This window comes from Lipophrys pholis (assembly GCF_963383615.2).
Source record: "Lipophrys pholis genome assembly, chromosome: 7".
Classification (NCBI taxonomy): Eukaryota; Metazoa; Chordata; class Actinopteri; order Blenniiformes; family Blenniidae; genus Lipophrys; species Lipophrys pholis.
The window spans coordinates 33,249,302-33,273,330 of NC_137638.1; the positions used below are offsets into that span (position 1 = coordinate 33,249,302).

The window sequence follows — 24,029 nt, forward strand, 5'->3', positions numbered from 1 at the left end:
AGCCACGGAGCATGTAATGCTACACACGGCTAGCGTCAGTTAGCTATGGCGCATGTAATGCTACACACTGACACACACAGCCAGCCGCAGTTAGCTATAGAGCACTGGAGCAGCGACACACAGCTAGCAGTGGTTAACCATGGAGCACCGACAGTAAGCCATCTCTTCAGGAGAGACTGAAGGTGTCTGGTTTAACTTTAGGAGAGACTGAAGGTGTCTGGTTTAACTTTAGGAGAGACTGAAGGTGTCTGGTTTAACTTTAGGAGAGACTGAAGGTGTCTGGTTAGGAGAGACTGAAGGTGTCTGGTTAGGAGAGACTGAAGGTGTCTGGTTAGGAGAGACTGAAGGTGTCTGGTTTAACTTCAGGAGAGACTGAAGGTGTCTGGTTTAACTTCAGGAGAGACTGAAGGTGTCTGGTTTAACTTCAGGAGAGACTGAAGGTGTCTGGTTTAACTTCAGGAGAGACTGAAGGTGTCTGGTTTAACTTCAGAAGAGACTGAAGGTGTCTGGTTTAACTTCAGAAGAGACTGAAGGTGTCTGGTTTAACTTTAGGAGAGACTGAAGGTGTCTGGTTTAACTTCAGAAGAGACTGAAGGTGTCTGGTTTAACTTCAGAAGAGACTGAAGGTGTCTGGTTTAACTTTAGGAGAGACTGAAGGTGTCTGGTTTAACTTCAGAAGAGACTGAAGGTGTCTGGTTTAACTTCAGAAGAGACTGAAGGTGTCTGGTTTAACTTTAGGAGAGACTGAAGGTGTCTGGTTTAACTTTAGGAGAGACTGAAGGTGTCTGGTTTAACTTCAGGAGAGACTGAAGGTGTCTGGTTTAACTTCAGGAGAGACTGAAGGTGTCTAGTTTAACTTCAGGAGAGACTGAAGGTGTCTAGTTTAACTTCAGGAGAGACTGAAGGTGTCTGGTTTAACTTTAGGAGAGTGTAGAAACTGAAGGTGTCTGGTTTAACTTCAGGAGAGACTGAAGGTGTCTAGTTTAACGTCAGGAGAGACTGAAGGTGTCTGGTTTAACTTTAGGAGAGACTGAAGGTGTCTGGTTAGGAGAGACTGAAGGTGTCTGGTTAGGAGAGACTGAAGGTGTCTGGTTTAACTTCAGGAGAGACTGAAGGTGTCTGGTTTAACTTCAGGAGAGACTGAAGGTGTCTGGTTTAACTTCAGAAGAGACTGAAGGTGTCTAGTTTAACTTCAGGAGAGACTGAAGGTGTCTAGTTTAACTTCAGAAGAGACTGAAGGTGTCTGGTTTAACTTCAGGAGAGACTGAAGGTGTCTGGTTTAACTTCAGAAGAGACTGAAGGTGTCTGGTTTAACTTTAGGAGAGACTGAAGGTGTCTGGTTAGGAGAGACTGAAGGTGTCTGGTTTAACTTCAGGAGAGACTGAAGGTGTCTGGTTTAACTTCAGAAGAGACTGAAGGTGTCTGGTTTAACTTCAGGAGAGACTGAAGGTGTCTGGTTTAACTTTAGGAGAGTGTAGAAACTGAAGGTGTCTGGTTTAACTTCAGAAGAGACTGAAGGTGTCTGGTTTAACTTCAGGAGAGACTGAAGGTGTCTGGTTTAACTTTAGGAGAGTGTAGAAACTGAAGGTGTCTGGTTTAACTTCAGAAGAGACTGAAGGTGTCTGGTTTAACTTCAGGAGAGACTGAAGGTGTCTGGTTTAACTTCAGGAGAGACTGAAGGTGTCTGGTTTAACTTTAGGAGAGTGAAGAGACTGAAGGTGTCTAGTTTAACTTTAGGAGAGTGAAGAGACTGAAGGTGTCTAGTTTAACTTCAGGAGAGACTGAAGGTGTCTAGTTTAACTTTAGGAGAGTGTAGAAACTGAAGTCGTCTGGTTTAACTTCAGAAGAGACTGAAGGTGTCTAGTTTAACTTCAGGAGAGACTGAAGGCGTCTGGTTTAACTTTAGGAGAGTGTAGAAACTGAAGGTGTCTGGTTTAACTTCAGGAGAGACTGAAGGTGTCTGGTTTAACTTCAGGAGAGTGTAGAGATTGAAGGTGTCTGGTTTAACTTCAGGAGAGTGTAGAGACTGAAGGTGTCTGGTTTAACTTTAGGAGAGTGTAGAAACTGAAGGTGTCTGGTTTAACTTCAGGAGAGACTGAAGGTGTCTGGTTTAACTTCAGAAGAGACTGAATGTGTCTACGGTAGTTTAACTTGAGAGACTGAAGGTTTCTGGTTTAACCTTAGGAGAGTGTAGAAACTGAAGGTGTCTGGTTTAACTTGAGGAGAGACTGAAGGTGTCTGGTTTAACTTCCAGAGAGACTGAAGGTGTCTGGCTTAACTTCAGGAGAGTGAAGAGACTGAAGGTGTCTGGCTTAACTTCAGGAGAGTGAAGAGACTGAAGGTGTCTGGTTTAACTTCAGGAGAGTGTAGAGACTGAAGGTGTCTGGTTTAACTTCAGAAGAGACTGAAGGTGTCTGGTTTAACTTCAGGAGAGACTGAAGGTGTCTGGTTTAACTTCAGAAGAGACTGAAGGTGTCTGGTTTAACTTCAGGAGAGACTGAAGGTGTCTGGTTTAACTTTAGGAGAGTGTAGAAACTGAAGGTGTCTGGTTTAACTTCAGGAGAGTGAAGAGACTGAAGGTGTCTGGTTTAACTTCAGGAGAGTGTAGAGACTGAAGGTGTCTGGTTTAACTTCAGGAGAGTGAAGAAACTGAAGGTGTCTGGTTTAACTTCAGGAGAGTGTAGAGACTGAAGGTGTCTGGTTTAACTTCAGGAGAGTGAAGAAACTGAAGGTGTCTGGTTTAACTTCAGGAGAGACTGAAGGTGTCTGGTTTAACTTCAGGAGAGACTGAAGGTGTCTGGTTTAACTTCAGGAGAGACTGAAGTTTCTGGTTTAACTTCAGGAGAGTGAAGAGACCGAAGGTGTCTGGTTTAACTTCAGGAGAGACTGAAGGTGTCTGGTTTAACTTCAGGAGAGTGTAGAGACTGAAGGGGTCTGGTTTAACTTCAGGAGAGACTGAAGGTGTCTGGTTTAACTTCAGGAGAGTGAAGAGACTGAAGGGGTCTGGTTTAACTTCAGGAGAGACTGAAGGTGTCTGGTTTAACTTCAGGAGAGACTGAAGGTGTCTGGTTTAACTTCAGGAGAGACTGAAGTTTCTGGTTTAACTTCAGGAGAGTGAAGAGACCGAAGGTGTCTGGTTTAACTTCAGGAGAGACTGAAGGTGTCTGGTTTAACTTCAGGAGAGTGTAGAGACTGAAGGGGTCTGGTTTAACTTCAGGAGAGACTGAAGGTGTCTGGTTTAACTTCAGGAGAGTGAAGAGACTGAAGGGGTCTGGTTTAACTTCAGGAGAGACTGAAGGTGTCTGGTTTAACTTCAGGAGAGTGAAGAGACCGAAGGTGTCTGGTGGAGCTTCGTCTGATTATTATGAAGTGTCCTCTTTGGACCTCTTCTTTTTACTTTTCCCTTCCAAGTACTTTCCAAGTGTTTCCTAGCATCATGCACATTTCCCCAACATAACCTCGAGATGATTCATTTGTACTTGTTGGATTTAGGGCTTCTCATTTATAGCTTTGGTTACGATCTCTCACTATCTTTGCGTATGCCTCAGAAGCATTTATCTCATTACGCCAATCCTGATTGGCTGGTGATCACAACGCCTGCGTTGGGGTGGAGCCACCTACCCTTAAGTAGCTTGCGCTTACTATACAGCGTCACTCAAACACCTCTTCTCGCTTTGTGTCATAGCATCTCTCAACTTACGAGTGCTAGCTAGCTTAATTTTTCACTCGGGGTGCCACAATTAGTCGACTCGTCACGATTAGTCGACTATTAAAATCGTCGACAACTAATTTAATAGTCGACTCGTCACGATTAGTCGACTATTAAAATCATTGACAACTAATTTAATAGTCGGCGCGTCACGATTAGTCGACTATTAAAATCGTCGACAACTAATTTAATAGTCGACTCGTCACGATTAGTCGACTATTAAAATCATCGACAACTAATTTAATAGTCGACGCGTCTGTGTTTTTTTTTTACCTTTGTTTTTCTCTCAAAACTGCTGCGGCACCTTCCACCTCGGTCTGCCTTTCTGTCCCTGACACACATGCGCAGTAGCGGTACTCGCGGTCGGCCGTGATGTCACCAGAAGTTCTACCAGAAGGGCTCTGCTATCATGGCTGCCCGGCGGCAACGCAGCTCAGAGTGTTGGAGCATTTTAAGAAAACAAAAGAGAAAAGTGTGCAATGCAATATCAGCAAGACAGAACTGGCCTTCCACGGCAGCACAAGTGCGATGCATGAGCACCTGAACAGGAAGCACGTTGTGGCTCGTGACAACGATGAAGAGGGACCGTCGTCTTGCTAAGCTAACTGGGTAGTTAGCTGCTAATATTAGCGTAAACACAGCGCTAACTTACTACTTACTCATATAAACGTTAACAGTTGTGAGCACCTAGCACAGAATGCACTTGTGTTCTATTTGAGTCAGTGAGACCAAAACCTTAATAACTCTTTAGTTCCAGGCGCCTCCCTCTTTGTTGCTGTTTGATGCCAAAGACAAATTAAGGAAAGAAAAAACCTAAAAAATATACCTGGAGTATTTATTTTGTGTTGTTTAGGCCTTTTCCTTATTTCACTCTGCTGTTTGCACTTTATGCTGCACAGTTAAACAAGTGTTTGTTGCTACAAGCATATTTCGTTAAAGGTTTAATGAACTATCATTTTAATTGTCTTTATTTTTAGTTAGTATATACCTTAAAAACTTCAAGCTGAAAACTAATGATGGTTAATGTGAGAGCTTCCTGCTGGTGTGATAAGCTCTATGTTTTACATTCAATTTACGTAGGATCCGATTAGTCGACTAATCGAAAAAATAATCGGTGATTAGTGGACTATCAAAATAATGGTTCACAGACCGGCGCTAACCGGGTTCAGTCACCGAGTGCTAGCTGCAAGACTGCGACCCTCCATCCGTCACCATAGCCTGGAGAGTCACACGCCTGACCCCACCACAGGAAGGTTTCACGGTTTAGCACACCAGCTAACACTGCCTTGATCGATTAGCACACCAGCAAATTCCCGGCACCTCTTGTTTAGCTCCCCAGCTAACCATAATGAATGCCCACGCTCCTCACACCAGAGGAGACGGAGACTCCGGGGTCCGGCTCTGTACCTGTGGAAACAGGATATCGAACCGCGACTCACACCAGGTCTGCTCGTTCTGCCTCGGGCTGCAACATGCCCGACAGGCTATCCAGACCCCTGGTTCATGTTCACTGTGCCTGGTTCACCATGAAATGTCTCCATCAGCATGGACATGCAGTGAGTGTGCAAACGCGCTGCATCCCGGCTGAATGTCCCTTGGCCTGCAGTAATAACGGAACGTGCCAGGTCCTGTTATGAAGGGAAGAAATTACCCCAGGCTACGAGGACGGCAACACAGCAACTCCGTGCCTTCCCCGAGCTGCTTGACGAGCTGTCCTCCTCATGGAAGGACAGGAGCGCGGTACACGGAGCCTCCTCCCTGAATTGTGAGGACATGGAGAAGCTTGGCATTCTCCACATGCTCCCCGTGGAGCAGTTAGTCGCCGTTAGTCATCTACACCGGCGACTGACCGCCTCCTCCAGGACCCCCACACTGCTGGCCAAAGCAAACCGCTTCCAGTCCACTGTGACGGAGTGCGCTTACAGGGTGATGGCGCTGGCTGCCAGGGCTCTCAACGTGTCCTCCATGCTCACCGTGTATCAAGCGGAACTATGCGAGGACATGATGAGCAGACCTGACCCAGCAGTGTGGGACGAGATTACAGTGATAACCGGCATCTGCCTGCGCGTGCAGCGCGGTGCAGTCCAAGCCGCGGGAAAATCTCTTGGGATGATGCTGCTGCAGGAAAGAGCCAGATGGCTCAACCTGACCCACCTGTCCGACAGAGAGAAGGAGGACATTTTGGAGATGCCAGTCACACCAGACAGCATCTTTGGCTCGGCCCTTGCTTCAATGCAGCAGTGCTGTGAAGCCAGGAAGGAAGAGGACAAAGCTCTCCAGCTTCTGCCTCCCTCGCAAATCCGAGCGTGCACCAGCCACAACCAACCGACGAAACGCTGCGCAGGCTACGGTGCCGCCTCCATTCCCCCAGTTTAAAATCCCGAAATGGCCCCAGGCCCGTCCTGCCCTTAGTGCCCCACCCGCACAGGAGGCGAGGACTGGCTGGCCCAGAAAGGCCTCCACAGCGACCGCAGCTCCGCCGGCATTCAGACTGCCAGTCAGCAGGCCAGGAAGAAGAAGCGGGTGGCCTGACGACCTCCCTTCTTCCCACCGGTACTGGCGCTGTATGTTCCCGTTCACCAGCCCCGTCGGTGTTTCTTCCAAAGTGTGCGACTCCCATTTTCCAGACCTCACGTGCCCTCCTGCTGTGTGCCGTGAAGTCACACGAGCAGACACCATTGTTCTGGTTTAATAAGAATGTTTTCACTGCCCCATCCAGACCTCCGGTCGAGGGCGCAGTCACATTTAATAAACAAAAGTACAATAAACAGTTCGGTGCTGGTCCCAGGCCCGGAGCAGGTTATATCCCAGCTACGGACCAGGCAACCCACCGAAACTGCCATTGCACTAACTTCCAGGGTATGCGCAGTGGGTCACGACCGTATCCCTCCACAAGAGTAAGTCAGTAAGTAAGTACATTTTATTTCTATAGCGCTTTTCACAGACACGGAGTCACAAAGTACTTCACAGTAAAGACAAATAAAAACAGATAAGAGAAAAAACTTATCTTAAAAACACAACAAATACCGAGAGTCAGTGGCAGCGTGGGTCGATTAGACTAGAATGCTTTAGAAAAGAAATGTGTTTTAAGGCACTTTTTAAATATGTCCACTAAGTCCAGAATTTTTTAAATATGTCCACTGAGCCCAGAACTTTTGAAATATGTCCACTGAGTCCAGAATTTTTTTAATATGTCCACTGAGCCCAGAACTTTTGAAATATGTCCACTGAGCCCAGAACTTTTTAAAGATGTCCACTGAGTCCAGGACTTTTGAAATATGTCCACTGAGCCCAGAACTTTTTTAAGATGTCCACTGAGTCCAGAATTTTTTTAATATGTCCACTGAGCCCAGAACTTTTTAAAGATGTCCACTGAGTCCAGGACTTTTGAAATATGTCCACTGAGCCCAGAAATTTTTAAAGATGTCCACTGAGTCCAGAACTTTTGAAATATGTCCACTCCGTTTTGAATGGGCTCCATTTGAACCACTGGAGGAGATTAGCTTGAAGCACCTGTCTCTGAGGACAGGGCTCCTGCTGGCTTTGGCCTCTGCCAAGCGTGTTAGTGACGTTAATGCACCGCCATTTTCTTCTTCTGGAGAACAGCGGTTGCACATGGTGTGTCCAGTCCGGGCCTTACGGATTTATATAGACAGAACAAAGGGATTTCGGAAGAGTGACCAGCTCTTTGTGTCCTGGGCCAGCTCCTGCAGGGGAGCATCACAAAGCACTGCTCTGGCCTACACATCTCAGGGCCAGCAGGCACCGGTGGGCCTGCGGGCTCATTCTACACGGTGCCTGGCTGCATCCTAGGCCCTGTGTAAAGGGTCTCCATTCAGGAGATTTGTGCAGCAGCAAGCTAGTCTTCACCTCTCACCTTCGTCCGCTTTTATAAGCTGGATGTCTCTGCTCTGAGCCTGGCTCATGTAGTACTGACTACTGGGCCCACTTAAGCCAGAGGACCGATCCTGGAGTGTTGGTGGTTGATTTGAGATAAGCATGTCTGGCAACACGGGAACTTCCATATCCCATAGTGAGACATCGAAACGAATGCTATGAATGAGAACTATAGGTTACTTAACCTAACCCCGGTTCTCAGAGAAGCACGAGTGAGATGTCTCACCAGACAGCCCTTCTTGCTGGGCGAAGCCGGACGAGGTGCTTATTTTGAGTGACGCTGCGAAGTAAGCGCAAGCTACTTAAGGGTAGTAGGCTTCACCCACAACGCCGGCGTCGTGATCACCAGCCAATCAGGATTGGCGTAAAGAGATAAATGCTTCTGAGGCATACGCAGGGGGTGTATCCCATAGTGAGAGATCTCACTCATGCTACTCTGAGAACCGCGATTACATTAAGGAACCTATAGTTTTTTTTCTGTGTAAAGGGCTTTGAATTCCTCCATGGATGAAATCTGCAATATAAATCAAAAAACGGAAAAGACACGATTTCTGTTTTTTGATTTCCAATTCTAAAAACGAAAAACGGGAGATGTCTTGTCTCCCGTTTTTGGTTTTTCTACATCAAAACAAAAATCGAATTGCCGGAAGGTACACGGACCGAGAACACAGACATTCGATTGGACAGACCAGCAAGTTGGATTGTTATTATGGTGACTGTCAAAATATTTTTTCATTAATTTCATTTTGCCTTTATTTATTCAGGAGAAACACATTGAGATTCTTTTGCAAGTGTGTTCTGGTAGAGGTGAGCGGTGCTCAGAGCAGGAGAGCGGCTAAAACCAACTACTGGATGGAAAGAACCGGATCCCTAAACCGAAAAGGTGATTGCCTTCCAGTTTCTCTCTGTTTTAGCTCCTATTAGCACCTCGTCATGGCTTCCCCCTCCTCTCCTCCAACTGTCAGATGTTTAGCTCCACCTCCACCTCAGTTACTGACTCAGGGACCTGTGACCTGGAGCTTTATTGTAGCACTTGAGGCGAGGCTGAGTCAGCTTGAGGAACGTCTCCTCTCTGTCCAGCTTAGGGCTAGCCCTGTAGCTAGTAGCCCCCCGCCAGGTTTAGCTGGAGCGGAGCGTTCTAGCTTAGCAGCGCAGGTAGCTGCTAACTCTAGCCCCCCCCCAGTGGCCCCCGAGCAGCCGGGGGAACAGGGCAGTTGGGTGACTGTCAGGGGTAAACGTAGCAGCAAGAAGTCTACCGGACACCCCCGCTACACCCCGCAGGCCTCCGTCAGTGTCTCCAATATGTTTACCCCACTCAGCAGCACGCTGGTTGAGAAGGACACGCTGGTTATTGGCTCCTCAATAGTGAGACACGTTAACCTAGGACAACCAGCGGCCACAGTTAGCTGCCTTCCTGGGGCCAGAGCAGGCGACATAGAGTCCCAGCTAAAGCTAATGACCAAGAGTAAACGGAGATTTAAAGGGATTATAATCCACTGCGGTGGAAACGACGTTCGCCTGAAGAAGTCTGAGGTCCTCAAAGCTAACGTAGAGTCAGTGTGCACATACGCGCGGACCATTTCAGATGAAGTAGTTTTCTCTGGCCCCCTCCCAAACCTCATCAGGGACCAGATGTTTAGCCTCATCTTTTAACCGCTGGCTGTCAGGGTGGTGTCCCAGTAACTCGGTAGGCTTCATTAATAATTGGAAGTCCTTCTGGGGCAAGCCTGGTCTCATCAGGAGGGACGGCATCCATCCCACGTTGGATGGAGCGTACCTCTTATCTAGAAACAGAGTTAAAAGCTTAGCTCCTCCATCCTGATGTAGCAGAGTACCCATACTATCAATATATGTAGTGAGGACTTCATGAAGTTCTTTCAAAATAAAATGACAAGGCTTAGGGATAACATCCATCAAACCCTACCGTCCGTTAGCCCCATAACAGAGGAACTGGTTAAACCTAACAGTCATCTGGAATGCTTTCAGCAAATACAACTAGTCCAACTAAACTCCCTTATTTCTTCTGCTAAACCAACTACTAGCCTGTTGGACCCAATTCCTACTAGAATTCTGAAAGAGGCACTGCCACTAATCAATAATTCTATACTCACAATTATTAACCAGTCTCTAACAATAGGCTATGTGCCCCAATCCTTTAAACTAGCAGTTATTAAACCTCTCATTAAGAAGCCAAACTTAGACACAAGCCTTCTCTCAAACTACAGGCCCATCTCCAACCTTCCTTTCCTGTCAAAGGTTCTGGAGCAAATAGTGGCTAAACAACTCCAGGATTATCTGCAGGAGAATAATCTGTTAGAGGACCTTCAGTCCAGCTTCAGAATGAACCACAGTACAGAGACTGCTCTGCTAAAAGTTACTAATGACCTTCTAATGGCCTCAGATAGAGCTCTTCTATCTGCTTTACTTCTTCTGGACCTTAGTACTGCATTTGATACTGTCCATCATAATATACTCTTAAGGAGATTAGAAGATGTCGTCAGCATTAAAAATTTAGCCTTAAACTGGTTTAAATCATATTTATCTGACCGCTTTCAATTTGTTCATGTAAATAACAAATCTTCAATACATGAAGGGGTCCTGTGTGGAGTACCACAAGGCTCCGTCCTCGGACCCATATTGTTTAATCTCTAGATGTTACCACTCGGAAATATTATTAGGAAACACAACATTAACTTTCATTGTTATGCAGATGATACTCAGCTCTATTTATCAGTTAAAGCCAATCAGGCCGACCAACTTGTTAAACTAGAGTCCTGCCTCAGGGACGTTAAGTCCTGGATGTCTATCAACTTCTTAATGCTCAACACATCCAAGACTGAGGTTCTAATCCTAGGTCCTAAAAAGCTCAGGGATTACTTTTCAGATAGTCTGATTACCTTAGATAATATTACCCTAATGTCAGGATGTCCAAACTCCTCTGTTAGGATCTTCCAGCTAGAGCAGAACGCTGCTGCAGGTTTACTAACCAGAACTGGAAGAAGAGAGCACATCTCCCCAGTCTTAGCATCCTTACACTGGCTTCACATCAAATCTAGAATAGAATTCAACATCCTTCTGATCACATCTAAAACTCTTCATCACCAGGCTCCGTCCTATATGGAGAAACTTCTAGAAGGGTCTCACCCTCCACGAGCCCTTGGCTCTGAGGATGCAGGACTGTTGGTAATCCCTAAAGTCCTTCAAAGTAAAAGAGGAGGCAGGAGTTTCAGCCATATGGCTCCTTTACTCTGGAATCAACTAGCAGCCTCGGTCCGAAGGGCCCACACCATTAGTTTATTTAAGAGGAGACTAAAAAGCTTCCTCTTTGATAGAGCTTCTCATTAGGAATAAAATAGGAGCACTAAGTTGAGCTGCTCTAGGCCTAGACTGCTGAGGGGATTTCCTCTCTCCCGTTAAAGGGAGGAACTCTACATTTGGAGCTTCTGTTTCTTGTCTTTCTTTCTTTCTCTCTGTGTAACAACATTACTGGAGCCACCAGATCCTGACAGGAGGGGAGCAGGATCCAGGGGATCAGACCCAAGACTCCCAGAGTGGAGTTACCACGGTCCTACTACCTGACCCCCCCACAGCACCGGGACCCCCCCACAGCACCGGGACCCCCCACAGCACCGGGACCCCACCGCAACGGCACGGCCCTTAAACTCCAGACTGAGATTGGTTCATCATCAGACCAACGCTCATCATAGACTTTTCTTAGTATTTGTACTTCTCTGGCCTGTCTGCCACTCTCTCTCTCCCTCTTCTATTCCTCTCTCTCTCTCTCTTCTATTCCTCTCTCTCTCCCTCTTCTATTCCTCTCTCTCTCTCCCTCTTCTATTCCTCTCTCTCCCTCTTCTATTCCTCTCTCTCCCTCTTCTATTCCTCTCTCTCTCCCTCTTCTATTCCTCTCTCTCTCCCTCTTCTATTCCTCTCTCTCTCCCTCTTCTATTCCTCTCTCTCCCTGTCCTATCCCATGTACTTCTCCCCCCAACCGGTCAAGGCGGATGCCCCCCCCCTTCCAGAGTCTAGGCTCCGCCCCCTTTCTTCCTGAAGAGGGACTTCTTATGAACTTCTCTCCATGCGAGGGAGTTTTTCCTGGTTTCCACTGTTGCTTGTTCCATCTGCTGCTCTGGAAGGTTTAGTTGGGTTCTGTTGTTCTCTATCATTGTAAGAGGTTCTGAGATGTTTGTTGATGTGATTTAGTGCTTTACAAATAAAATTGAATTGGTAGCAATACATTAAATAAATTTACAGTGTCAGTAATACTAGAATATTTTTAAATACAATTAAATAGCAAAAAGATAAGTACACCAAGTTGGATTGTTATTATGGTGACTGTCAAAATAAAACCACCAAGTACTAGGAGCATAAGGACTGGGATTCATGACTAGTTACTACCAACATGGTGACCGTGACCATGACCAGGACCATGACCAGGACCAGGAAAGTTGAGTTTTTCTGTTGCCACAAAGATGGAGTGTTTTCAAAAAGTTGCATGTTTTTCACTTGAAAACGGGGCCTCAGTTAGAAGTTGTGGAAATGAATTTGATATAGATACAGAGGTTATGACGACTTAATGGAGAATATGCTCTTTGGTAGCATCGCTTCCATGATGATATACTAGTATGTTAAGATCAAACCTACCTGAGGATCAGCTTGAAGTAAAGAAAACAACTCCAAACCTGCAGGTAAAGACAAAGAAGAAACAAAGTTCAGGACAGACCAGACGAGCAGACAGTGGTGAGGGAGTTCTGTCCCGGTCTGTTCATACTCTGCATGTCTGTGGGGATGGTGGCCAGGGTGGAGGGGTGGAAGGGGACGGCGAAGTCAGCCAGCGAGGAGGTGAGGTACGACGGGTCCAGGGTCTGCACGTTGGGCACACGCACCGTGGGCTGGTAGGTCAACACTCTGAGGGGAAACGGCAGCGTGAGGACAGAAAGAAAGTCTTCTGCAGACTTGAAGGCTCCTCTGTGGAGGTCTGCTCACCCCTTGGTGTGCATCTCCTCCGTCTTGGAAATGAAGACGCAGCGTTTCTTCAGCGGGGGGTCCGAGTCCTCTTCATCATCCGAGGTGGAGGAGCTGTCCAGGGTCAGGTCGATCACGTCGGCCTTCTTAGAGGGGCTGGGCTCGGCGGGTTGGGGAACCACAGACGGCTGGCGCACAGGGGCCGAGGCTGAGACGGAGAGGACGACGGGGAGGTTAATTTCAACAAATCCAAGACTTTAGAAGGTAAAATGCGTCAATGACTCTAAAATGAGCAACATTGTGAGGAGAGCGTGGTCATGAGGGTCCTTCCCTCCTGTAATACCACATTTCACCACACGGTGGTGTAGGCTGTCCCTCTTCAGTGCAACAACAGACAGGAAGCACTATATAGATGTGACATGGAAATAGCAGTGTGTTCACTGTGGCAGCCATCTTGGATGGGTCTCTGCTTCTCCACCTCATTCACTTCAATAGAGGAAGGCCAGTTCACATGATAAACAGGACGGACTTCAGGACTTACTCTCAGTCTTTGGGATGGACTGAGACGAGACTTTGAGTGCCTCCTTCTTTGGTCTCATGGGGCACCAGGTCCCGTCTTCCTGAAACTTGATCTCATCCACATCTGAGCAGTCGTTCAAGATCTCCAAGAACAATCTGAGGAAGAAAGAGAGGCGACACAGCGACAAGTCAAACAGCAGAAAGTCTTCTGGGGAGCAGCTTTAGAAAGCAAAGGAAACAGGCACTGTCCAATTTATTGGTTTAGTTTGAAGAGACGTTTAACTCATTTGACTCTTTTCAGCCTTTCGGCTGTTCTTAATTTTTTGCGCATTTCTAAATATCATCATTATCTATTTAGAAGGTTTTAAAAATCGATTTTTAGTTCATTGTAGCTGTTTTACATGTTTTACTCATTTTAAATCTCAGTCATCTTGGTTTTTTCTTTTTTTAACCAATTCTATTGGTTTCAGCAATTTTAGCTTTACATTAAAATATTTTAAAGCCTCTTTTATTTTAACCATTTTACACATTTTAATTCATTAAGTCATCTTTGGGGGGTTTTCTATCTAGCCGTTATCTTTCACTTTCAACCTGTCATCCTCTTTAAACCTTTTGACCTCTTCTAACTGTTTTGTGGCTCTCATGGTAATTCCTCTATGCTTCATGCACACGTCTCAGAGCTCCAAGTAAAGGAAATGAAACTCTCAATGCTCCTATGAGACTGGGACGCTGAGACAGTGGAATTTGTCAAAGTAAACTGTGAGAGATCTTCTGAAAGACAGGCTGATTATGTGGTTTTCTCACACCGCTCATGAAAACATGGTCTGACCCGTCGATGATGAGGCTCTCGTACGCCGCCTTCTTGTCACACACGGGGCAGATCCAGGTGGGCTTCTTCTCGTTCATCTGCAGGTAGAGCGCAGCGTCGAAACACTGCAGGTGGCAGCAGGTCACCGCTCTGCACGGCACAGTGAGTCTCATCTTCCCCAGCTGGAGGCAGAAACACATCAGAACCCAACTGAGCTACAGCTGTAGAACTCCACCCCCAGCATGAGTGTACGTAGTAAACCTTGTGTTGTATTGATTTCAAAAGAGCTCAGAATCTGCCCAGGTGTAAATATTTATGTCCTTTAATGGCTCATATTCTGCAAAGTTCCCTTCCTAAATGTTCTCCAGCAGTACTAATCGTCCTCATACCTGGACTGACGTCCCAGAAGTGAAGGCAGTCTGTCCTCTCTGTCCCTGGCTTGTTTCGGGTTTTAAAAAGTGTGTTGCTCCAACCAGCCAATCAGAGATCAAACCCTATATAGTGTCATCGGGGGTTTAGCCAATCCCAATCCAGGTAGGCCCTCCCTTTGACTCCTCCCACCATCAGGCAGCTCTGCTCTGGCACATGGCACCACGAGAAGAAGTCCTTCCTCCTCTTCCCAAGACGGGCATGTGTGGGCGGACAATATTTTATTAAAAGTGTTTCTAGAGGCTTATTCTTGGGGCCCAAACCAAATAAACATCCCAAGACTTTCTCAGGGTTTAGAACAAATGAAAGGCAGCTCAATGAATGTTAAACAGGATATGGGAACGGGAAGGAAACTTGGTTCGGACTGCAGAAGATTGGGAACAGATTTGACATAGATTCCATTTGAGTGTGTTTCTCTGTCTCGGGGCTCTGCACCTAATCACTTCTCCTCTCAGGATCAGGATCTAGTCCAGATGCTCTGTGCAGCCGGAAGCAAGGCCTTTACAAGGACACCTGTTGTTGCAATAGTATTTCAATTCAATAGTATTTCAATTCAATAGTAATGGATAGTTTCATCCACTTCCATGTAAAGTAAGTGGATGAACTAGACAAACCAACGGTGGACAAGTGGATTGATATTAGTTATGATGTTTCTAAGATGGAAAGAATCCCGTTTGCCATGAGACTGCAACAGAATGTGTTCTTGAAAAGATGGGAAGGGTGGATCAGGTATGTTAAACCAGTAGAATGTTCAATGGTATGGCTCTTCTTTCAGGTCATTGCAGGTTTACTTCATGTTTAAAGTTTTCTTTTTTAATATCAAAAAGGTACATCCATGTTTCCCTGGTCCAGTGAGTGTCGTTATTTAGTAGTAAGGTTTTAGTAAGAATGTGTCTTATAGTATGGTAGAAGGACCAGTCATTCATCGCTCCTATCGATTTAGGTTGGGATGTTTTGAGATTCGACTGGAATGTACAGGTGAATGTATGAGGCAAAAAGTTATGTTGAGAATTTGGTGAAAGAAATTGAAAGAAGAAATCTTGTTTTTTGGTTAACTTTGACGTAATTCTTACAATACAAATCAAATTGAAACTGATGTGTCAGCATAAATCTGTGAACTTTGAAAGTCATTTCTGATAGTTTAAAGAAGCTGTTTCAACAAGATCAGAAGTTCTGGAAATGTAATAGCAATAATCACAGCTGCTTTATTTACCGGACACATGAGGGACACTCGGAGACTTGTTGTGGCCACTTCACTGTCTGGATCGGCCGTTAGCTTCTCTTTAACTGAAAGATGACAAAATCACACACACAGGATTAACGTTTTAAAAGCAGAAAACCTCCAATCATACAGCCATCAAAAGAAACTTTATTTTCTCACTTTTTGGTTTTGAGATTTTCTGCGATTAATCACAATGTGCAATAAAGAATTCAAAAATAGTATGTTGTGGATTTTCATTACAGAAGTACTGAAATAGGAATAAAAGCTGTTTTCCCATCAATTACAATACATGACACACTCAAGCTCAATTTAAAAATGACAAGGAGCAAGTTATTTGCTCCTAGCCAGGCATTAATGGTTTATCTTGGTTGTTAAAGCAGAACAAGTGGAGAACCACCATCAGGAGAGATTAAGATGAGCTTTGCTTTCCAGGACATTGGACTGAAAAGGTGTGGTTGTCTTTTTTTCAGGGTCTAATATCGAGTTCTCAATGATTCAAGGCTCCTACATTCATTACTGTGTAATTAGAGTTGTCTCCAAACGTTTACAGGTGTGTCTCAAAGAGTAATACACCTGGTGACCTGTGGGGGCAGTGTGGAGCGGAGTAATACTCTTGATGACCTGTGGAGGCAGTGTGGAGTGGAGTAATACTCCTGGTGACCTGTGGGGGCAGTGTGGAGCGGAGTAATACTCCTGGTGACCTGTGGGGGCAGTGTGGAGCGGAGTAATACTCCTGGTGACCTGTGGGGGCAGTGTGGAGTAATACTCCTGATGACCTGTGGGGGCAGTGTGAAGCGGAGTAATACTCCTGGTGACCTGTAGAGGCAGTGTGGAGTGGAGTATTACTCCTGGTGACCTGTGGGGGCAGTGTGGAGTAATACTCCTGATGACCTGTGGGGGCAGTGTGAAGCGGAGTAATACTCCTGGTGACCTGTGGGGGCAGTGTGGAGTAATACTCCTGGTGACCTGTGGAGGCAGTGTGGAGCGGAGTAATACTCCTGGTGACCTGTGGAGGCAGTGTGGAGTGGAGTAATACTCCTGGTGACCTGTGGGGGCAGTGTGGAGTAATACTCCTGGTGACCTGTGGAGGCAGTGTGGAGCGGAGTACTGGAGCTAATGACCAATGAGCTTTGGCAGAGAAAGTCATTGATAAAGAAAGTCATTTTCAGCATTAGTTGATGCATTATGCAATATTGTGGACTTCAGTATTGTAGTGTTCTGCTCCACCCAAAGCACTTTACATTATGAATCACTTTCCCACACAGAACGTGCACCGTGGTGACTGACAGCCACAGCTTGGTGGTGTGATCATGTGAGTCCAGAAGAGTGTTTGAACAGAGTGAATCACATGTGCTGGACTGGCTTCATGGACCTGCTGGAGGAAGACCATCACCCTCCTCAGGTCCAAGTGAGCCGCTCTGTAGTGCACATATAAAGAGGCCAAAGTGTGAAGTTACTTAGCGCTCTGGAGTGGTCGGGGTTCCTAATGCCCTTCATCCTCAGCCTCTGCAGCAGCAGTGGAGACGTCAGCTGTCTCACCAGGTAGACAGACATGGAGTACGTCTGGAACACAACACACTGTTTAAAACGCCGCCAACACATGGGGGGAGCCCACACAGAGAAAAGCTCTCACTTTTCCAATCTCCGGCGCCCAGGTGACTGAGATCTGGTTGGGTACCGCTGAGGAGAGCCTGACGAGGGAGGTGATGTTGAGCGGTCGGCCCGGTCTCTTCTGCTCCACACCGTTTTTAGGAGGAGGTGCGTAACCCTGCAGGAGCACCATACGTCCGTTAGTCACTCTCCGGGACTCCTTGGCCGTGGGTGGACTGAAACCAGCACTTACCGGTAGTGGAAAGAGTTTCCCATTGACCTTTATACACAGACTGTTGGGGTAATTGTCTTCCTGAGGGCAACTTGTCTCAGACAAGCAGAACCTGACAACACACAAAGAAATCTCAATACAAAAACCCTCACCTATTTATAGAGGATTGGATTGGTATTCATATTAGTATCACATTGGGAATCTTAGTAACCAGTTAGTGTGACGTCCTACCTCAGCTGAATTTGAACCATGTAATCCCTTCTCCCCCCTGGGAGAAAATCCCTGTAAACAAACCAGGTTCAAATAACTTTTAAAAGCCTTATGTTATTTTCATTTTTTGACACAAAGAGTGATAATGCAGAGGGGCATGTGTGCTTTTCTTTCTCAGTTCTTTATATTAGTCCATTTAGTTCTTGGAGTCATGTTTCCTGTGGGCGTTCCATTTCCTCCAGTTCTCCTCGCCACCCTTGAGTTTCAAATAATAAGTCCTCTTTTCCATTGAATGATCCTGGATCCTTGATGATCTGGAACCATTGCTCCTCTTTGGACCCGTTCCTAGTGAGAGGCTTTTTACTGGCAGTTAGGACAATTTTTACCAGATACTCGTCTTCTTTCTTCACAGCTTCATCAATTTTGCACTGGTCCACAGGTATTTGGTATATATTATGAATTCAGCCAATATATCATGAATAGCTGAATCTACAATATTCTAAAAAAGTGTTTTAATTCACAACCGCATCAGAAAACATGCACATGCCTGCATTTGGCTGCAGCGTGGTGCAGTGGTGAGAGCAGAATATCCTGGCTTCTAATAGGGCCTTTCTGTGTGGAGTCTGCATGTTCGCCCCACGTGTGTCGGTTTTCCTCCGGTAGCCACGGTCCCAAAAGACATGCAGGTCCCTCAGGTCCCTCAGGTCCCTGAGCAAGACCCTCAGCCCCAACGCTGCTCTGTGTGGCTGCTAATGATGGGTCAATGCCCCACGATTATTACAGTGCACCAAAATAAAAAGGATATATATGGCATCCCTCTTGATTACTAGTTGTCTGTTATGAAGAACCTCATCAGACTCTTCCATATCTGTCAGCTGGCGATAGAACATTGTGTCATGCACACTTTCTACCAATTATCATGTGAAATGTCGATATTTAACTGTGTTTTTAAGGTGAAGTTCTTCCTCTGTTCTCCTCAAAGGCCTTATAAAAACTTGTGATGATTATTTGCAACCACTATCATTTGGATGATGCCAATCAATTCAGTTTTAGAATCAATTGTAGTCTGTTTCATAACGTCATCCCGAATTTGTAAATATCTGAAAAAAATCCTCTTTGTGTAATCCAAATGTCTCTTTTAATTCTTGACAGCTCATACACGCCCCCTGCTGAGAGAGCAGTACTGCCTTTCTGTGTCAGGTCATTCAGACTTGGGAGAAACTTTGGATCATAGCCTGCTCAACTTAATATTTTCCTCTCCTTGTTATTTATAGTTCCACATTACCGTTTCCAAATTTGCTGTGAAAAAAATTGTTATTGGTTCTACTGCCTTTTTTACCATTTGTTTCTTCTTCTATACCCTACAAATTGGAACTTGTAAATCCATAACTTCCATTTCTTGAGACGCTTTAGTTCCAGGAGATATCTGATATTTGAGGTATCATTATTGGTAAAGATTGAAAAGAAAGTACGACAACACTGGCAAAACATGATCCTGGAGCTGAGATGGAGGGGATATGTCGACCACCTTTGTCTATCTTTTGGAATGTTTTGTTGAGTCACGTTGTCGTCAGCTTCATATCATTTGTCTCGCGTCTTTGTTCCTGTAACTCCAAGGTATGTGGTGGTTTTAGTTCCAGTTCAGGCTCTGTGTATCCTGAAGTATCTCTAGTGGGCAGTCGTTGAACATGAGAACCTGAGTTTGTGCCATGTTAACTTTCTATCCTGAGTAGTGATTGGAAGTACTGAGAAAGTTCCTCAGCAAGGGGAAAAGGACCACTTTGTGTGAGAAGAGGCCAGTTGTGTTTTTTCTTCCTAATTTCTGGTCCCTCCAGGTTGCTGTTGTGACGACTTGCCTGAGCTCCAGCTTCAGTATAAACAACAGCCATGGCTCCTCCCTCTTTCTAATCCGAGCCTTTTGGAGAACGCTCCATTTACCTTCATCCTAGCAGCCGCTTCTTCATGTACAGTTTTCATGTTCTGGATTGAGTTTTCATGTAAGCCCAGTTTCTGGAGTACTCCATATAGACATTCCCAACTGACACTGTCCAAAGCTTTTTCTGCATCTCAGCTTATTCTTGGAGCTTTAGTCCCTGTTTTGTACTTGATGTATGATGTGTAGTGTTCTCCCAATATTGTCTTGGCTTTGGAACCTTTAATAAAGCCAGTTTGATCCTCATCAGTGATTTCTGCTATGAAGGGCTGAAATCTTCTACAGAGTATGGAAGCAGACATTTTATAGACGATGAGGATTGTAGCAGGTGATTTATTAGCCTTCAATCTCCTAACTGCATCCTGTATTTCCTCCTTTGTTATTTCAGTGGCGAGGCTGTTATTCTGCATTTCACCAATAGGTGGCAGATAAATATGGAATCACAGGAGTGCCAAAATGAATAGGAAATGAATGTGGAAATATAAAGAGAATCAATAATACAAAAACTATACAAAGGTAGTCATTTGCTCTGAGTACTGCTCCCCTCCCTATTGTCAGGTTTGTTGAAGCCATCAAAGTTTTTTTTGAAACCCACTTCTTTAAGTTTCTCGTGTTCTTGCTGATTTAACTTAGTTTCCTGTACGAATAAAGTTTGAGAATTTTCTTTTTTAAGCTTGAAAAGTACCTTTTTTATCTTAATCCCGTTATTTAAACCATTTAGTGAGTGACACCACTTCCACACTGTTGCATGCCTTTACCCATGTGTAGTAACCAGAGATGACAACCCCGAACACCACAGACAGAACCGACCTCAGTGTGTGGCCTGACAACACAAGACGACAAACCAGAAGGTGTTGACCTTCTTCTTGATCTCGCTGTATTCTTTCCTCTTCTGAACCACTTCAGTTGCATCATCATGGTCAAAACTCAGCTGCTCTTCCACAACCATTTTCTTCTGCCAAGCTTTGTCTCGAACTGTCGCGGTTGGGCTTTGGGACTAGCGTAGCTTGGTGGAGAGTCGCGGTTGGGCTTTGGGACCAGCGTAGCTTGGTGGAGAGTCGCGGTTGGGCTTTGGGACTAGCGTAGCTTGGTGGAGAGTCGCGGTTGGGCTTTGGGACCAGCGTAGCTTGGTGGAGAGTCGCGGTTGGGCTTTTGGACTAGCGTAGCTTGGTGGAGAGTCGCGGTTGGGCTTTGGGACCAGCGTAGCTTGGTGGAGAGTCGCGGTTGGGCTTTGGGACCAGCGTAGCTTGGTGGAGAGTCGCGGTTGGGCTTTTGGACCAGCGTAGCTTGGTGGAGAGTCGCGGTTGGGCTTTGGGACCAGCGTAGCTTGGTGGAGAGTCGCGGTTGGACTTTGGGACTAGCATAGCTTGGTGGAGAGTCGCGGTTGGGCTTTGGGACCAGCGTAGCTTGGTGGAGAGTCGCGGTTGGACTTTGGGACTAGCATAGCTTGGTGGAGAGTCGCGGTTGGGCTTTGGGACTAGCATAGCTTGGTGGAGAGTCGCGGTTGGGCTTTGGGACTAGCATAGCTTGGTGGAGAGTCGCGGTTGGGCTTTGGGACCAGCGTTGTGTGTGTGTTGGATTTGCAGCCTGACGTCAGGCGGTAGCCAGAGCTCCGGTGTGAGCAGCGACTGGACGTACGTGTGACAGAATCACCTTCTTTATCTTCAAGTATTCTCAGAATGCCAATATTATTCCTCCTATTACTAACCCTTCCTTCATTATCCGTCAACTTTGTCTTGCAGTTCTTTGTGTTGTCTCAATATTTTACACTGAGCGTCCTTCACCTTCATGTCCCACGTGTCCATCTTGGAGATGCGGTCCTCTGGCTCAGTGATCTGGGCTCCATGTCCCACGTGTCCATCTTGGAGATGCGGTCCTCTGGCTCAGTGATCTGGGCTCCATGTCCCACGTGTCCATCTTGGAGATGCGGTCCTCTGGTTCAGTGATCTGGGCTCCATGTCCCACGTGTCCATCTTGGAGATGCGGTCCTCTGGCTCAGTGATCTGGGCTCCATGTCCCAGGTGTCCATCTCGGAGATGCGGTCCTCTGGCTCAGTGATCTGGGCTCCATGTCCCAGGTGTCCATCTTGGAGATGCGGTCCTCTGGCTCAGTGATCTGGGCTCCATGTCCCAGGTGTCCATCTTGGAGATGCGGTCCTCTGGCTCAGTGATCTGGGCTCCATGTCCCAGGTGTCCATCTTGGAGATGCGGTCCTCTGGCTCAGTGATCTGGGCTCCATGTCCCAGGTGTCCATCTTGGAGATGCGGTCCTCTGGCTCAGTGATCTGGGCTCCATGTCCCAGGTGTCCATCTTGGAGATGCGGTCCTCTGGCTCAGTGATCTGGGCTCCATGTCCCAGGTGTCCATCTTGGAGATGCGGTCCTCTGGCTCAGTGATCTGGGCTCCATGTCCCAGGTGTCCATCTTGGAGATGCGGTCCTCTGGCTCAGTGATCTGGGCTCCATGTCCCAGGTGTCCATCTTGGAGATGCGGTCCTCTGGCTCAGTGATCTGGGCTCCATGTGTGAAAAGCTTCAGTGCTGGCTGACAGGTGCCGCTATGTTTTTTGATTTAGCTTGTTGATTTCAGACTTTTGTCCTTTGTGACTTGTTCTTTGAGTGTGACCAAGCCTTTCTGCATATTGCTTTTGAGATCATGTGTCACTTTACTGATTGCATCAAAGCCCCGAGCGCTTCATCTCGGTTCGCCAGTTAGCGTTAGCCAGATGCTCGCGGTCCTCGTCCTTCGTATCCATTGCATTTGGGTTGGGTCTATCTTCGCTGTTACATTTCTTCTAACTCCTTGTTTGAAGTCCAGCGCTCATTAAAGTTTTAAGTGAGCTATCAGGAGAAAAACTTCAGGCCCCCATCCTGCTCACTGAGGGGAAGTCCTTCTTTTTGTGTTTTAAAGTGGACTCATTCACCAGAGAGACTTACCGCGATATGCATACTTCTCGCACTTGTTGCGGTGTCAGGGCGAAGATGAAATATTTTTCCTGGTGATATCTCTGCGCCGTGCTGGCTCCTAAAAACACAGAGCATGAGCTTGATTCACCATGGTTTCTATTGTATCTGCTGACTGTATCTTACACGTGAGCTTGATATTGGACAGATGAGAACGGGTTCAACACTCCACAACAGGCTGCAGGAAACCCTTCAGAAAATGGAGGTTTCATTCTCTCTGCTCCTGGTTTGTACATGAAGAAACTCTTCCTGACGACTCCACTCCCTCTGTCACAGAGAAGGTGAGATTACTGCTCTTATTCGTGTCTTTCTTATGTTACATGTGAACACCTATAAGTGGCTTTATTTTTACTTTTTTATTTGTTAATGCTGCTCAGAAACCACAAATTCTTCATTTGCAGAACAAATTGGGCAATAAAGATTCTGTCAACTAGTTTGCCTCATTGACACTAAGACATGATTTCAGGATGGAATCCACGTCTGTCTGCCACCGACTGGCAGCAAGTAAGAAATGTCACCTGTCCCAAATTGGCTCCTTTAAGCAAGGAGAACGATTCTCAATGTAATAAACAACAATTAAGATGATGGAAATGACAATTCTGTTGATTTGAAATCATCCAAATCACACTGTGGTTGGAACTTATACATTGGGGTTAAAAACTTGTCATGAGTTGGAGTACAGACCGAGACTTGAAGGCTTGATGAGGACGTCCAGCACATCGTAGAAAGGTAGAGACTTCATGTGCACGTCAGGGTGCACGGGGGGCAGGAGAGGGGCCGGCTGCTGCAGGTTCATGCTGGTACCGGAGTGGTGGAGCAGTCAACAGGATGGAGTGGGTTACAAGCCTAACTGCTGCAGGTCACAGAGGACACACATCAGACAGTCACATAGACAAACACTGATTAATCACACTCCTGGCTCCGAGATTCACTGGAAAGGTGGAGTCACTATCATTGTTCACACTCCAGTGAGCTGAGGGGCACTGTAAGCTTTGACAGTTGGCAGAGGGCCAGCATTCAAATGGAACCAAAAACATCAACAACAAGAAGAGGCACTCGGTAGAGCACAGACCTTTACCAACGCCACATCTGTCTGTGGAACCGAGTTAGCATCACTCGCATGCTAGCCATTAGCTCATACCGACGCTAACTTGGAAGGTCAGGTAGCTACATCACTGTGAAACATGGCTACAGACATTGAGCTCTGATCAGTGTCTGTAGCTACATCACTGTGAAACATGGCTACAGACATTGAGCTCTGATCAGTGTCTGTAGCTACATCACTGTGAAACATGGCTACAGACATTGAGCTCTGATCAGTGTCTGTAGCTACATCACTGTGAAACATGGCTACAGACATTGAGCTCTGATCAGTGTCTGTAGCTACATCACTGTGAAACATGGCTACAGACACTGAGCTCTGATCAGTGTCTGTAGCTACATCACTGTGAAACATGGCTACAGACACTGAGCTCTGATCAGTGTCTGTAGCTACATCACTGTGAAACATGGCTACAGACATTGAGCTCTGATCAGTGTCTGTAGCTACATCACTG

At 46.2% G+C, this 24,029-nt stretch overlaps 1 protein-coding gene across 3 annotated transcripts in view; it reads right to left on the reverse strand.

Moving 5' to 3' along the window:
* Window positions 1–24,029, reverse strand: part of pias2 (protein inhibitor of activated STAT, 2) — a 36,122-nt gene that overhangs the window by 8,082 nt on the left and 4,011 nt on the right. For 2 of the 3 annotated variants that reach the window (XR_013935499.1, XM_080468344.1), the window contains exons 2-13: window positions 23,158–23,326; window positions 22,447–22,534; window positions 17,603–17,653; window positions 17,393–17,483; window positions 17,183–17,317; window positions 17,007–17,112; window positions 15,541–15,614; window positions 13,920–14,080; window positions 13,113–13,246; window positions 12,593–12,779; window positions 12,378–12,514; window positions 12,251–12,288 (exon numbers count right to left, since the gene is read on the reverse strand). Coding sequence is in view for 2 of the 3 variants with exons in the window: in XM_080468344.1 (XP_080324470.1) it covers window positions 12,251–12,288; window positions 12,378–12,514; window positions 12,593–12,779; window positions 13,113–13,246; window positions 13,920–14,080; window positions 15,541–15,614; window positions 17,007–17,112; window positions 17,183–17,317; window positions 17,393–17,483; window positions 17,603–17,653; window positions 22,447–22,534; window positions 23,158–23,269 (1,314 nt within the window). In the remaining variant the exon portion in view is untranslated. Of the gene's footprint in view, window positions 1–12,250; window positions 12,289–12,377; window positions 12,515–12,592; window positions 12,780–13,112; window positions 13,247–13,919; window positions 14,081–15,540; window positions 15,615–17,006; window positions 17,113–17,182; window positions 17,318–17,392; window positions 17,484–17,602; window positions 17,654–22,446; window positions 22,535–22,599; window positions 22,655–23,157; window positions 23,327–24,029 lie in introns of those variants that run through there. The other variant, XM_080468345.1, reaches the window with a different exon arrangement.